Genomic DNA, 16292 nt, shown 5'->3' on the forward strand with positions numbered 1-16292 from the left:
TAACAATGCAAATGAACAGGATATATTACAATAAACATATAAATGCAGTTCAACAATATGACACAGTGCACACAATAGCATAAATCTCAGTGCAAGTTAACCCTTCAAAGTGCAATAAAGTTAATTGCTTTGCATAGAAGCAAAAGTGCAAAATGTCCACAAATGTCCATATTCCAAAGTACCTTAGCTCCAGGGCACTACAACAGCACTATGAAGGGGCAAAGAGAGCAGTACAAATGTTTTGCGGATATTTTATTATTAGGAGTAGAGAAAATATTATGTTTTATTCTGCTAGGGTTCTGCTCCTACAACTGCAATGAAGGCAGATCTTCACTGTGAAGTGCTCTCTGCATTGAGCCACTTCAAAGCCCTCCCCCTCTGGTCTGAGTTGTCGCATCCAACTAGGATAGCTCTATCGCCCCTCAGAGGGGAGGGACTGTGAAACAGCTCAATGCAGAGAACACTTCATAGTGAAGCTCCACCTCCCAGGTATTTTCAGGAGCAGAATAAAACTTCATATTTACAGTATTGCTGATAATAAAAGCTCTGCAAAAGGCATGTTTGTAATGCTCTTCCCGTCCCCTAAATAGTGCTGTTTTGTATAGTCAAAACTGCTAACAGACTCCCTTTAACCCTTTTGCTACCAGCGCCGTACATGTACGTGCAGCGGGCATCATGCAGACTGGTTGCCGGGGGCAACGTGTAGTTTTTGGTTTGCATGCACACTTCCCCTTTAAGGTGTGTCTCCCTGCTTTTTGGTGAACGAGGGGTTAATTTTCTAGCTGGTGGGGATTTAGGTGTGTCCTGGGTGTGGCCACTTTGTGGATATTACCTGTGGCTTCCTGGCTGGAGTCAGTTGTACTCCAGCCTTATTTGGTGTTGGAGCTCTGCTCCTCTCCTGGGTGAATCTGCCCTGTCCTTGAGGGCCACCTTGTTGGACATAGATTGTCTCCCCCTCTTTATCCTCTATGAACCCTCACCTCTCTAGTTGTATGTCTGGTGGGGGTTTATGTTCTGGGTGTTGTGTATGTCTAGTTGTTACATGTCTGGTCTGTTTATGTTGTGTATAGCATGTCTGCTAGACATTTCCCCTGGCTGTTGTTTTCTCCGAAAGGGGGCCCCATTGGTTTCCCGGATGGGTGAACCAGAAGTCTAGGATGTGCAGTTGCTGGAGTGCTGGTTCCTGTGTGTCTGTACGTAATGCATCCTTATGGTGTTGGATTGCAGTGCGTTTGTATGGGTTCCAGTTTTCTACGGTGTGTTTTGTTTTGTTTTGGTGCCTTCCAGCAGTTGTGGCAGGTAAGTGACCAGGTTTACTGTTGTTCTTGGTTCAGTTGTCTCTGGCCACTGGTTACTTACCTGTCATTCTACTTTGTGTCCTTTTCCTTTGTTGGTAGCCTGTGGGAGACTCCGGTTCATCCGCGGTGGATGAACCTGGTTGTCTCTTATTCCTGACCCCTATCTTAGGGATTGTTAGGGTCAGTAGGGCCCAGGTTCCAGTGTATGAGTCCTCCCACCATTAGGGAGCGCTCATACGGTCAGAAGATCTAGGATGAGGGTTGTTTTGGAGGTTTTCATCTTCCCTATCCTTGCTTACTGGCCTGGTTACTTCCTTTATTCCCTTCATTATACAGTGGGGGTTTTCCCCACTCCCCACCGTGACACTGGCAGGTCTCTGCTGTTTAGATTTAAGCCTCTAAAGTGTCAAAAACCTGGAAGCTTGCTCTTCCGAGCTTGTTACCGGCATCTTCTGTGGCCAATGAGGATGCTGGTAATTGATTTAAATGCACTCAGCCTTGCTGAAGAGGCTGAGGGTATTCATTCTGCAATTCTTATTTTGGCCACCAGGTGGCAGGCCAACATAACAAATGAGCAATAGTAATATTTAAAAAATCCATGATTGTTCAAAATAAAAAAAATAAAAATGCATTTTGTACGCTCATATACGAGCTTCAAAATCATTGCAAAAAAGTAAAAAAAAAGCTGTTAAAAAAATAAATCACCCCCCTTTCAGTATAATAAAAAAAAAAAAACCTAAATAACAAAAAATATAAACATCATGGGTATCATCGCGACCAAAAACACCTGTACTATTAAAATATTAAAATATTTTTCCAATATGGTGAATGGCGTAACGGAAAAAAGGGTCAAAATGACCAACTTGCTATGTTTTCATTGCTTCTCCCAAAAAAATAAAAGTTATAAAATGTGATAAAAAAAGTCACACACACTCCAAAATGGTATAAATAAAAACTATAGATTGCCCCACAAAAAATGACCCCCCCCCCCCCCCCTTCACACACACACACACACCTCAGTAGATATAACTATAAAAAAGCTAGTGGGGGTCAGAATATGGTGATGTAAAAAAAAAATATTTTTCAAAGTTTAACTGCCTCCAGACCGCCTAACGCAGGATCGCGTTCCGGAGGTGGCAGCCCTGCGCACAGTCACGCATATATGCGTTATCTCGCGAGACGCGAGATTTCCTGTGAACGCGCGCACACAGGCGCGCGCGTTCACAGGATCGGAAGGTAAGCGAGTGGATCTCCAGCCTGCCAGCGGCGATCGTTCGCTGGCAGGCTGGAGATGTGATTTTTTTAACCCCTAACAGGTATATTAGACGCTGTTTTGATAACAGCGTCTAATATACCTGCTACCTGGTCCTCTGGTGGTCCCTTTTGTTTGGATCGACCACCAGAGGACACAGGTAGCTCAGCAATATGTAGCACCAAACACCACTACACTACACCCCCCCTGTCACTTATTAACCCCTTATTAACCCCTGATCACCCCTGATCACCCCATATAGACTCCCTGATCACCCCCCTGTCATTGATCACCCCCCTGTCATTGATCACCCCCCTGTAAGGCTCCATTCAGATGTCCGTATGATTTTTACGGATCCACTGATACATGGATCGGATCCGTAAAAAACATACGGATGTCTGAATGGAGCCTTACAGGGGGGTGATCAATGACGGGGGTGATCACCCCATATAGACTCCCTGATCACCCCCCTGTCATTGATCACCCCCCTGTCATTTATCACCCCCCTGTAAGGCTGCATTCAGATGTCCGTATGTTTTTTACGGATCCACGGATACATGGATCGGATCCGCAAAACACATATGGACATCTGAATGGAGCCTTACAGGGGGGTGATCACCCCATATAGACTCCCTGATCACCCCCCTGTCATTGATCACCCCCCTGTAAGGCTCCATTCAGATGTCCGTATGTTTTTTACGGATCCACGGATACATGGATCGGATCCGCAAAACACATATGGACATCTGAATGGAGCCTTACAGGGGGGTGATCAATGACAGGGGGGTGATCACCCCATATAGACTCCCTGATCACCCCCCTGTCATTGATCACCCCCCTGTCATTGATCACCCCCCTGTAAGGCTCCATTCAGACATTTTTTTGGCCCAAGTTAGCGGAAATTATAATTTTTTTCTTACAAAGTCTCATATTCCACTAACTTGTGTCAAAAAATAAAATCTCACATGAACTCACCATACCCCTCACGGAATCCAAATGCGTAAAAATTTTTAGACATTTATATTCCAGACTTCTTCTCACGCTTTAGGGCCCCTAGAATGCCAGGGCAGTATAAATACCCCACATGTGACCCCATTTCGGAAAGAAGACACCCCCAGGTATTCCGTGAGGGGCATATTGAGTCCATGAAAGATTGAAATTTTTGTCCCAAGTTAGCGGAAAGGGAGACTTTGTGAGAAAAAAAAAAATAATCAATTTCCGCTAACTTGTGCCAAAAAAAAAAAATTTTTATGAACTCGCCATGCCCCTCATTGAATACCTTGGGTGTCTTCTTTCCAAAATGGGGTCACATGTGGGGTATTTATACTGCCCTGGCATTTTAGGAGCCCTAAAGCGTGAGAAGAAGTCTGGGATCCAAATGTCTAAAAATGCCCTCATAAAAGGAATGTGGGCCCCTTTGCGCATCTAGGCTGCAAAAAAGTGTCACACATCTGGTATCGCCGTACTCAAGAGAAGTTGGGCAATGTGTTTTGGGGTGTCATTTTACATATACCCATGCTGGGTGAGATAAATATCTTGGTCAAATGCCAACTTTGTATAAAAAATGGGAAAAGTTGTCTTTTGCCGAGATATTTCTCTCACCCAGCATGAGTATATGTAAAGAGACACCCCAAAACACATTGCCCAACTTCTCCTGAATACGGCGATACCACATGTGTGACACTTTTTTGCAGCCTAGGTGGTCAAAGGGGCCCACATTCCAAAGAGCACCTTTAGGATTTCGCAGGTCATTTACCTACTTACCACACATTAGGGCCCCTAGAATCCCAGGGAAGTATAACTACCCCACAAGTGACCCCATTTTGGAAAGAAGACACCCCAAGGTATTCCATGAGGGGCATGGCGAGTTCCTAGAATTTTTTATTTTTTGTCACAAGTTAGCGGAAAATGATGATTTTTTTTTTCTTACAAAGTCTCATATTCCACTAACTTGTGACAAAAAATAAAAACTTCCATGAACTTACTATGCCCATCACGAAATACCTTGGGGTGTCTTCTTTCCGAAATGGGGTCACTTGTGGGGTAGTTATACTGCCCTGGCATTTTAGGGGCCCGAATGCGTGAGAAGTGGTTTGAAATCAAAATCTGTAAAAAATGGTTGGTGAAATCCGAAAGGTGCTCTTTGGAATGTGGGCCCCTTTTCCCACCTAGGCTGCAAAAAAGTGTCACACATCTGGTATCACCGTACTCAGGAGAAGTTGGGCAATGTGTTTTGGGGTGTCTTTTTACATATACCCATGCTGGGTGAGAGAAATATCTTGGCAAAAGACAACTTTTCCCATTTTTTTATACAAAGTTGGCATTTGACCGAGATATGTATCTCACCCAGCATGGGTATATGTAAAATGACACCCCAAAACACATTGCCCAACTTCTCCTGAGTACGGTGATACCAGATGTGTGACACTCTTTTGCACCCTAGGTGGGCAAAGGGGCCCACATTCCAAAGAGCACCTTTCGAATTTCACCGGCCATTTTTTACAGATTTTGATTTCAAACTACTTCTCACGCATTCGGGCCCCTAAAATGCCAGGGCAGTATAACTACCCCAAAAGTGACCCCATTTTTGGAAAGAAGACACCCCCAGGTATTTCGTGATGGGCATAGTGAGTTCATGGAAGTTTTTATTTTTTGTCACAAGTTAGTGGAATATGAGACTTTGTAATATGAAAAAAAAAATAATAATCATTTTCCGCTAACTTGTGACAAAAAATAAAAAAATCGAGGAACTCGCCATGCCCCTCACGGAATACCTTGGGGTGTCTTCTTTCCAAAATGGGGTCACTTGTGGGGTAGTTATACTGCCCTGGCATTCTAGGGGCCCTAATGTGTGGTAAGTAGTTTGAAATCAGAATCTGTAAAAAATGGCCGGTGAAATCCTAAAGGTGCTCTTTGGAATGTGGGCCCCTTTGCCCACCTAGGCTGCAAAAAAGTGTCTGGCCATTGTAGAACCTCAGGAAACATGACAGGTGCTCAGAAAGTCAGAGCTGCTTCAAAAAGCGGAAATTCACATTTTTGTGCCATCGTTTGTAAACGCTATAACTTTTACCCAAACCATTTTTTTTTTACCCAAACATTTTTTTTTTATCAAAGACATGTAGAACAATAAATTTAGAGAAAAATTTATATATGGATGTCGTTTTTTTTGCAAAATTTTACAACTGAAAGTGAAAAATGTCATTTATCGTTGATTAATAACAAAAAAAGTAAAAATGTCAGCAGCAATGAAATACCACCAAATGAAAGCTCTATTACTGAGAAGAAAAGGAGGTAAAATTCATTTGGGTGGTAAGTTGCATGACCGAGCAATAAACGGTGAAAGTAGTGTAGTGCAGAATTGTAAAAAGTGGCCTGGTCATTAAGGGTGTTTAAGCTATGGGGGCTGAGGTGGTTAAGTTTATTTTTACACATAAAAACCTATATATATATATGGGGTATTGTTCTAATCATACTGACCAGGAGAATGAAGGGCATGGGTCAGTTTTGCCAAAAACGGAACGCTGTGGGAACAAAACCCATAAAACGCTGGAGGAATTGCGTTTTTTTTTTTTTCCAATTCCACCCCATTGGAATTTTTTTTACAGCTTCCCACTACATTGTATGCCATAATTAATGGTGGCATTAGAAAGTATAACTTATCCTGAAAAGAAATAAGCCCTCATACAGCTATGTGAACGGAAATATTAAAAAGTTATGGCTCAAGGAAGATAGGGAAGAAAAATGAAAATGCAAAAACTAAACAAACCTCTGTTATTCTAAGGGTCAAAGGGGTTTTTCAAGACTCGGAACCTCTTAATATTGCCAGGTCGAGGGCCGGGGTTAAAAAAATAGGTTCTCCCCTGTCACCACTGCTCCAGTTCCAGCACCAAACTCCCTTTTCCTCACTTCTGCTCCCGGCTGGACCAGAAGTGTGACGTGCCGTCTACATGCATTTCACCACTGCCAGCCAAACAATGGCGGTGGTCTTGTGCCATGCCTGATGAGGTCACCGATGAGGTCTTTAAGTGGCCAGCAGCAGTGAAGTGCATGCAGACGGCACATTACACTTCTAGTCTAGCGGGGAATAAGAAGTAGAGGAGAAGAACGCTCAGCACTTGAAACGGGAGCACTCTCTGCACTCTGCCTGACAGTATTAAAAGGGATTTCAATGAACCCCTTTAAAGGGAGTCTGTCAGCAGTTTTGGCTATACAAAACCCTGCCTTCTGCCTGGTAATATCAAAAGGGCTACTTGGTCTTGGAGAACCCCTTTAAGCAGCATGCACTGAGGGTGTTACATAGTAATCAAGAACAATTGAGATCAATAAATGCAAACATCGAATTGGTGGTCACGGTGAAATATAAAGTTTTGTATCAAAATTGTAACAAAAATAAAGAACACGGCTTTCATGTCTGAACTATCCCTTATAACAAGGAAATGAGAGATCCATTACATGATCAGATTAGCAGGTTACTCAGAGACCAGTCATTACTGTAACTCGCTCCCTCCCATAGAATTAGTCAGACTATCAAATATTAACTTCCTCCTCGGCCTCATGATCACCTCTGGAGAGGGTACAGTAGCAGGTGTCGGTTTTCAGCTCGTAATGGGAATCAAACAATGGAGATAAGAGATAATTCTAGGTGACAGCTGGGAGATAGGACATACGCAGGAATTTATTGATGTGTCTAAAGGGAAGAATATACCCCTTGTGAGTAACTGAGAACTTTATGTCCTGGTGTTTTCACATGAGGTTTTAAAACAAGGTGATAGTTCATGGGGGCTTCCCACCGGAGGTACATGTACCCTAAAGATATAGACTGGGATGAAAGAGGCAATGACCGTCCAGATTAGTGGATGGAGACCAAAAATGATGGACTAGTTAGAGGGGGCTAGCAAATGATTTTTATCTACCAGGCACTAGTCCTTCATGGATCTTGGCCCTCTTCTATAGCATTAGCACCACAGCCTAGATCACGTCATTACATTCTCTGCCTTAGTAGTTCTTTGCATTACACAGATAGCCCATTGCTTTCAACTGATTTCATGTAATACTTCATTTCTCCTGTGGCGACGCTCCATAGAAACTCAACATTTACTACCAGGTTCCTCCACAGACTGCATCTGATCGCCCGAAGAAAACACTTAAGTGGCTTTATTCCGGCTGCCTCTTTGCATGTTTGCCGTGCTGCGACCAGACCTCTGGCCAGCCCCCCATTATAGTGAATGGGGCGGACTTCCAGTGGCACGTGTGCACTAGCGGCAGCACGGATCTGGCAGGCTGATCACCCGCCGGAACAGCCTGCCAGAGAAGGCTGCCGCCAATGTGAAAGTAGCCTTATATTCAGGGGAAGCACCTTCCACAAAAGGGCATCATCCAAAGCAGAGAACCCCTTTAGCCAGCGACCATGCTCCATGCAACTATCCGATTCTGGGCTATAACCTCTTTTTTTGCATTTCAGCTAGATTGGTCAACCTCAAATGCTCAGGCGCTAGTCAGGTCAGCATGCACTGAAATAAAGATGCTCTGGCCTATATATGTGAACCCCTGTGTATAAATCAGAAGGTGCGATCACACTGTGATCATGTTCGTGATGTTTTACAGACTTTGCGATTGATTTTCATCTGCCCATCATCTATGTATGATACCAAACTGTGAATGGAATTGTACAGATTTGTGTTTGTCTACTGTCTGTGAACGTTCTTCACCTTGCCTTGATCTTCTGGTTTACCCGTTGACTCCATGCTATATACTCTATATAGTATGGTTGTCCTAGTTTGCCCTCTCGCCAACTGTTCCTATTGTAGTCCATTCTGGTAATCTCAATTCCTTTTGGCAAAGACCATACCTAGATATTCCAGACTAATCCAAAAGCGCCCCAGCAGGTCCACCCTACGGGTCATAATCCTGCTCACAATTAAGGGGGTATTCAAATTATACCAATTTTATCCACAGGATAGGGGGTAACCTTTGGATTGGTGGGGATCTCACCACTGGGAGACTTACTGATCTGGAGAATAGGGGTCAGAATACAGCACTTAGCTACCATCAGTAGTGCCATAGAGACTGACCAGATCATCAGTGAGCATGCTCAACCTGCTGCTCCATTCATAAGGGAGCATGAGATCTCCATTCTTGAGAAGGATGGTGGTCCCAGCGTCCACTCTAACAGTTGCCCCCTATACCCTTGAAGTAACAATGGACAGTATAATCTGCTCAACATCTTGGTCAAGCATAGCTAGTTGTCCACTGCATGATCCAAGTCTATATTCATTATTCAAAGAGCCTACAACATTCTGATCCATTGCAAGTGGCTCCATATATAGAATTCATATCTCAGGAAGACCACGTTCTGCCAAATGATTGCAGCTTTAATAATGTAGAAGGAATAAATCTCATAAAGACTTCTTCCATTGCATTTAAAGGTGATGTCCTTGGGCCCCTGGATGATTGCAAATTGGGATCATGCAAAGCAAAGCAAGCAGAGGCATAACATGAAGTCCCTGGACCCCAATGTAGATTCTGTACTAGGGCCCCACCTAGCATGTGCCCTTTATAATACTGGTGTCTTTTCTGGTCTTCCTCTATGCCAGGTATTGAGATGGTAAGCCCTCCTTTATGCACGTAGACACTGGGAACTCTATTGATTTGTGTGAGTCCGCAGTTTACATAACATTGTGTAGAAACGATGGGGGTTATCGCAAATTGCTAGAAAACCAAGTATTAATGGGACTGTGGAGCTCAGTGACCATCACATAACACAACCTCTTTTGGGAAAAGTAAACACAAAGAAACTGAAATAAATTTTACTTAGAAGATTTTATATGAAAAAAAACTCTGCAAACTTCAACTAAGAGCTGGTCATAAAGACAACAATATACCGGCATAGATGTCACAGCAGATCCTGGTGCCAGAATTGTGCCAGCCGTCACGTCCATTCACCTGAATGTTTACCCGGCAAAATTAACTATTTGCTGAGGGTGTTGGAGAAAGTCCAGTGGCAGTCAGGTGCCCCTCAATGAGACAACCCCTCTAAACCAACAAAAATAGCATTTTCTTAATTAAATAAATAAATAAGATTTATATCATCCATGATTAACCACCTGCGGATGTTTAAAGTCGTCCGGCTGGCAATCCTGTCACATCACAAGGACATTTCTAGATGTCTGCAGCTGTATGGAGATCAGTGAGACCCCCCGTCCTAAAGAAGGCAGAGACAGTATATTAACATCCCTACCTTCCCCATCGCTCATGAAGCAGCCATAATGCTTCCTGTTCATGTGATTGACTGGTGGCGGATTGCTGATCATCTGATCATGTGACCGTCAGGTGCCAGGCAAAACTTACATGTGCCGCAAGGCTCCACAGGCTGTATTCCCACTGTCCTATTCTTGTCTGTTTTGCGGACAAGGACAGGCATTGTTACAATGGATCCGCAAAAAAAAACTGATGCAACACAAACATCACACGGATGTCATCCTTTTTTGCGGACTGCAAAAATACATACAGCCGTGTGCATGAGAAATCTGCAATAAAAAAAAGTAAGTAAAATGTAAAAAATTCAAAATCCTCTTGACGGTTTTAAGCGACCTTATTGGGGGGGCGGGTACAATGTGTAAAATAAATAACTAAATAAATAGATAAAATAAATAGATACAAACATACAAAACAAAATAAAAATAAATAATAAATAACTAAAATAACATTAAAAAGGTCGCCAGATGGCATAAACTATATATCCCCCCATATAAAAATGACCATAATAGAAATGGAATATTTTTTTAAAAAATATTAAAATTTAAAAAAATAAAGGATTTTAGTTGCATTTTGTGTTAAGCGAAAAGTAGAAAAAAAAAATGGACAAAAAAGTTTCTCCCATTTATTTACATTCTGGATATAGAAAATGAAAACAAAACATACTATAAGAAAAATAAAGCCCCGTGATTCACAAAAAAAATTAAATAAAAAAAAGACTAAATATTATTTAAATGGGAAAAAAAATTATTCCTTTCAGAACCCGACCAAGGACAACATCTGCATGGAGTTTGTATGTTCTCCCCGTGTTTGCGTGGGTTTCCTCCGGGTTCTCCGGTTTCCTCCCACACTCCAAAGACAGACTGAAGACTGATAGGGACCTTAGATTGTGAGCCCCATTGGGGACAGCGGATGATGCTAATGTCTGTAAAGCGCTGAGGAATATGTCAGATCTATATAAGTGTATAAAATAAATAACGGCATGTACTAATGTACTACCAGACGTGTCTGATCAGGAATAGGGGAAAATGATCAGGTCTTGAATTGGTTATTTCTGTCTATACCTCATGTAGCTCATGTTCTATAGTTCTCTCAGTCCAATACTACAAAGCAGCAATCATTACATGACAAGACAACCGGCTATAGGAGTGATTTCTGACATGGGGATAGAATTAATGAATTACGGTGCACTCACACGTGGAGGAATCTTCCACCAGAAAGCCCGCAACATCAAGACTTCCCCCGTGTTATCCTGTGGACCTAAACATTGTCTATCCCTGCGTTGTGTTCCTGTGTGGAATTTACGGTATATTCCGCAGCGTAAATAATGCCGTATTGCATACTTCCTGTAGGAGAATCTCTTCAATGGGAAACCGAAGTAGAAAATGCTGCAGGAAAATCTGCAAATAAACATGCACACATTTTGTTGCGGATTTTTCAGCATCATTTTCTACTGCAGAATCAGTTTCCCAATGAATTGAATGGAGAGATTCTCACACAAGAAATCTAATCACACGACCACGGGATCAATGGTCAATGATGGTCCAAAAGCACTGGGTACCCAATATTAGAAACAGCAAACAATAGTGGAAGGTCGCCTCAATCAATACTTCACTTTTATTAAGCCTTCTAATTAAAAATCATGCATTGTTCTGGAGGAGTGTAAACAATTGTAAAGGGTCTATCTAAAGGACTGGGGTAGGGAGGAGTGGGGTCCAAGTGCTGGGTCTCTGCCCCTATTATGTCCCTACTCTCAAACTAAAAAAAAAAAAAAAAAACTACACAGAGGGCAATAAACAATTACCCTTGCATGGGCAATTAGATTTTTAATTAGAAGGTTTAATAAAAGTTAAGTATAAGGGTACTTTCACACTTGCGGCAAAGTATTCCGGCAAATCGCATGAAAACTGATGGAATTTGTCAGACGGATTCGGATCCGTCTGACAAATGCATTGAAATGCCGGATCCGTCTCTCCGGTGCCATCCGGTATAAAAAAAAAAAATCGGTCTGCGCATGCGGAATGCCGGATCCGTTTTGCCAGAACACTTAATGACGTATGCGGCACTAATACACTTCAATGTAAATCAATGCCGGATCCGGCAAGTGTTCAGTCTTTTTGGCCGGAGAGAAAACTGCAGCATGCTTACGGTATTTTCTCCGTCCTGAAATGGCAAGACGACTGAACTGAAGACGTCCTGATGCATCCTGAACGGATTGCTCTCCATTCAGAATGCATTAGGATAAGGCTACTTTCACACTAGCGTTATTCTTTTCCGGCGCTGAGTTCCGTCACAGGGGCTCTATACCGGAAAAGAACTGATCAGTTTTATCCCAATGCATTCTGAATGGAGAGTAATCCGTTCAGGATGCATCAGGATGTCTTCAGTTCAGTCTTTTTGACTGATCAGGCAAATGATAAAACCGCAGCATGCTATAGTTTTATCTCCGGCCAAAAAAACGGAAGACTTGCCTGAATGCCGGATCCGACATTTTTTCCCATAGGAATGTATTCGTGCTGGTATTAGTTCCGGTATTCTGAATGCCGGATCCGTCCTTCCGGTCTGCGCATGCGCAGACTGAAAAAAAGGTGAAAAAAATAAATGCCGGATCGGTTTTGCCGGATGACACCGGAAAGACGGATCCAGCATTTCAATGCATTTTTTCGACTGATCAGGCATTTTTAAGACTGATAAGGATCCTGATCTTACTAATGCCATCAGTTGGCATACGTTTTGCCGGATCCAGCAGGCAGTTCCGGCGACGGAACTGCTTGCCGGATCTCTCTGCTGCAAGTGTGAAAGTACCCTAATTGCACTTTCAAGAAACCTTTTACATATAGAGGCGAGTCATAAGTCTTGATTGGCCGGGGTCCAGGTTCTGAGACCCTTACAGATCACCAAGAGAAGGGGTACGAGCTTCTGCCCCTTCACGTTACCAATCAGTGTACGTATCAGCACCCAGACCCCACCTGACAAAATTTGTATGAGTATGTCATAAAAAATGCTTTTTAAAAGCACAGTCCCCCTGAGGCCTCATGCGCACGACCGTTTTTCGGGTCCGCATCCGAGCCGCAGTTTTTGCGGCTCGGATGCGGACCCATTCACTTCAATGGGGCCGCAAAAGATGCGGACAGCACTCCATGTGCTGTCCGCATCCATTGCTCCATTCAGTGGCCCCGCAAAAATTATGAGTCCTGTCCTATTCTTGTCCGTTTTGCGTACAAGAATTGGCATTTCTATAAAGGGCCTCCTGTTCCGCTCCGCAAATTGCAGAAGGCACACGGGCGGCATCCGTTTTTTGCAGATCCGCAATTTGCAGACCGCAAAACACGGCACGGTCGTGTGAACAATCTCTTAGTGTGCATTCCATTTCTGTATCTCCACATGTCCGTTCCGCAAAAAAATTGAACATGTCCTATTCTTGTCCATTTTGCGGACAAGGACAGGCATTGTTACAATGAATCCGCAAAAAACCCTGATGCAATACGGATGTCACCCGTTTTTTTGGGGGAATCCATGTTTTGCGGACCACAAAATACATACAGTCATGTGCATGAGCCCTGAGGCCTCATGCACACGACCGTATGTATTTTGCTGTCCGCAAAAAACGGATCTGCAAAAAATACAGATGACGTCCATCTGCATTCCGTATTTTGCGGAACGGAACAGCTGGCCCTTCATAGAACTGTACTATCCTTGTCTGTAATGCGGACAATAATAGGACATGTTCTATTTTTTTGTGGAACGGAAATGGGGACATATGGAAACTGAATGCACACGGAGTAACTTCCGTTTTTTTTGCGGACGCATTGAAGTGAATGGTTCCGCATACGGTCCGCAAAAAAACCGGAAACGGACATGGAAATAAAATACGTTTGTGTGCATGAGCCCTAAGACTGAGTTCACACTTCAGTTATTTCCATCAGTTATCGTGAGCCAAAAACATAGAACAGGTGCAGGTCTTTCCCTTATACTGGATCTCTGGAGGCTTCACTACTGGTTTTGGCTCACAAAAACTGATGGAAATAACTGACCAAATAGATGAAGTGTGAACGTGGCCTAAGACATCAATTCTATATAAGGGCATAAAATAAATAATAAATAGTACAGTTATAAAAACAGTTAAGACATCTATAGATTATCGCTAGAATAGTCATTACTGGGACGTAGATATATTACTTTGCCTTCGGGGCCTTCTCCTGCTCTTTTTCCGTCCCGTTCTTGTGCAGGTCCATTATCTGCGGTGGAGACGTCTCATGGTCCCGGTATCAGACAGCTGCTGGAGACTTGTCAGCTTTCCTGCGAACTATAAGAGCCTGTGTGGTTGCACAGGGTGCGGTTGTTTGAACATATCATAGCTCCCCTGCTCCCAGAATGCAATCCATCATTCTAATTGTAGATTTAAAGGCGATTGCTTTTTAAGCAAACATTGTGAATTCTGCATCTGGAGGGGGGGGGGGGGGGGGGGGATGTAAACAGTTTCCAAAGAAGACGGAGCGGCGCTCCAAATATCTAACAGAATGTGACATGTATTCACCCAAGGCACAGATCAGCTCCTCATTAGGACCACTTTCAAGCAATGCAAAGTGTGAACACGTCACTACGTACATCAGTGTGATATCGTATAATATATACAGTGGGATGCGAAAGTTTGGGCAACCTTGTTCATCGTCATGATTTTCCTGTATAAATCGTTGGTTGTTACGATAAAAAATGTCAGTTACATCTATCATATAGGAGACACACACAGTGATATCTGAGAAGTGAAATGAAGTTTATTGGATTTACAGGAAGTGTGCTATAATTGTTTAAACAGAATTAGCAGGTGCATAAATTTGGGCACCACAAAAAAGAAATGAAATCAATATTTAGTAGATCCTCCTTTTGCAGAAATTCCAGCCTCTAAACATTTCCTGTAGGTTCCAATGAGAGTCTGGATTCTGGTTGAAGGTATTTTGGATCATTCCTCTTTACAAAACATCTTTAGTTCATTCAGGTTTGATGGCTTCCGAGCATGGACAGCTCTCTTTAAGTCACACCACAGATTTTCTATTCTATTCAGGTCTGGGGACTGAGATGGCCATTCCAGAACGTTGTACTTGTTCCTCTGCATAAATGCCTTAGTACATTTTGAGCAGTGTTTAGGGTCGTTGTCTTGTTGAAAGATCCAGCCCCGGCGCAGCTTCAGCTTTGTCACTGATTCCTGGACATTGGTCTCCAGAATCTTCTGATACTGAGTGGAATCCATGCGTCCCTCAACTTTGACAAGATTCCCAGTCCCTGCACTGGCCACACAGCCCCACAGCATGATGGAACCACCACCATATTGTACTGTAGGTAGCAGGTGTTTTTCTTGGAATGCTGTGTACTTTTTCCTCCATGAATAACGCCCCTTGTTATGGCCAAATAACTCCATTTTAGTTTCATCAGTCCACAGCACCTTATTCCAAAATGAAGCTGGCTTGTCCGAATGTGCTTTAGCCCACCTCAAGCAGAAAAGGCTTCCTCTGCATCGCTCTCGCATACAGCATCTCCTCGTGTAAAGTGCGCCGAATGGTTGAACTGCGCTACTCCAGACCTGCAGGTTAATGCGAACGTGAGGTCACGGTCAATGGCAAGCGAGGGTCACTCACAGTTATGTATGGAAACCCTGGGCAGGCATACAGCAGTGAAGGAGAGGCTGGCACAAAAGTCCTCTGGGGCTCACTCGGTATTTAGGGACCAGGCCTGATGTTGGATGAGGTGCCCTGGATGTTGCAGGTGTTTTATGTGCCCGGGGCAAGGTCCCTTTAAGGTTCGTGACGCCAGTGCCAATTGAACGGTGGCACACCGTGTAGTGACAGATGGAATAATGGAGGAATCAGTAGATAAACCAAACGTCTTTTTACTGGAAACTCACAGTGCAAACTTTACACATACAGTTCAATTTATGGATGGTTGTAAGGCAGTTCCTCAGACAGTTCTTTCACAAACAGGTAAACTTCAGATGGTGGCAGGAAATAAACAGGCAAGATACTTGGAGGAACACAATGATGATTGCTTTACAGTGCAACCCTGCTCTATCCCCTTCAGCTATTCTAGCTGGCTGGATCCCAAGGCCCGGATGCCTAGATGCTGGCTTTTATCCTTGGTATATCGGTTCTTTCTCCAAGATCGCACTTGCTGCATTCTATATAACTCTGTCCATCATGGTACTTATCTGACCTGGTGTTGACTGGAATGGAAGGGAGGATAACTGCTGGTTTTCCCCAGGAGGCGTTATCCTGCTACTGGGGTGTCTTCAGAGCTAACCTAGGCTCTCTTTATCCACAGGTAGGCTAGGATCCCTCGACTAGCCCCCTGGTTACAGCTAACAGCCTGGGCTGTCCAGCTGCATGTCAGGAGAAGGCTCTGGCTTGTCCTCCTCACTGGTCTCAGCAGACCCCTGACTTTGAACTCTCTACACTCGACCTCCGAACTCACTCCCTTCCCTGTCTGTGCCTGAATAC

At 43.5% G+C, this 16292-nt stretch overlaps 1 protein-coding gene across 1 annotated transcript in view; it reads right to left on the reverse strand.

Annotated features, from left to right (window-relative positions):
* FER1L6 (fer-1 like family member 6) overlaps window positions 1-14062 on the reverse strand; it is a 240040-nt gene extending 225978 nt beyond the window's left edge. Inside the window, exon 1 of the mRNA XM_040431685.1 lies at window positions 13984-14062. Coding sequence (XP_040287619.1) covers window positions 13984-14039 — 56 coding nt within the window. The 5' untranslated portion in view covers window positions 14040-14062. The remainder of the gene's footprint in view (window positions 1-13983) is intronic.
* Window positions 14063-16292: the final 2230 nt, after the last annotated feature.

Source organism: Bufo bufo, chromosome 5 (genome assembly GCF_905171765.1).
Source record: "Bufo bufo chromosome 5, aBufBuf1.1, whole genome shotgun sequence".
NCBI classification, from domain to species: Eukaryota; Metazoa; Chordata; class Amphibia; order Anura; family Bufonidae; genus Bufo; species Bufo bufo.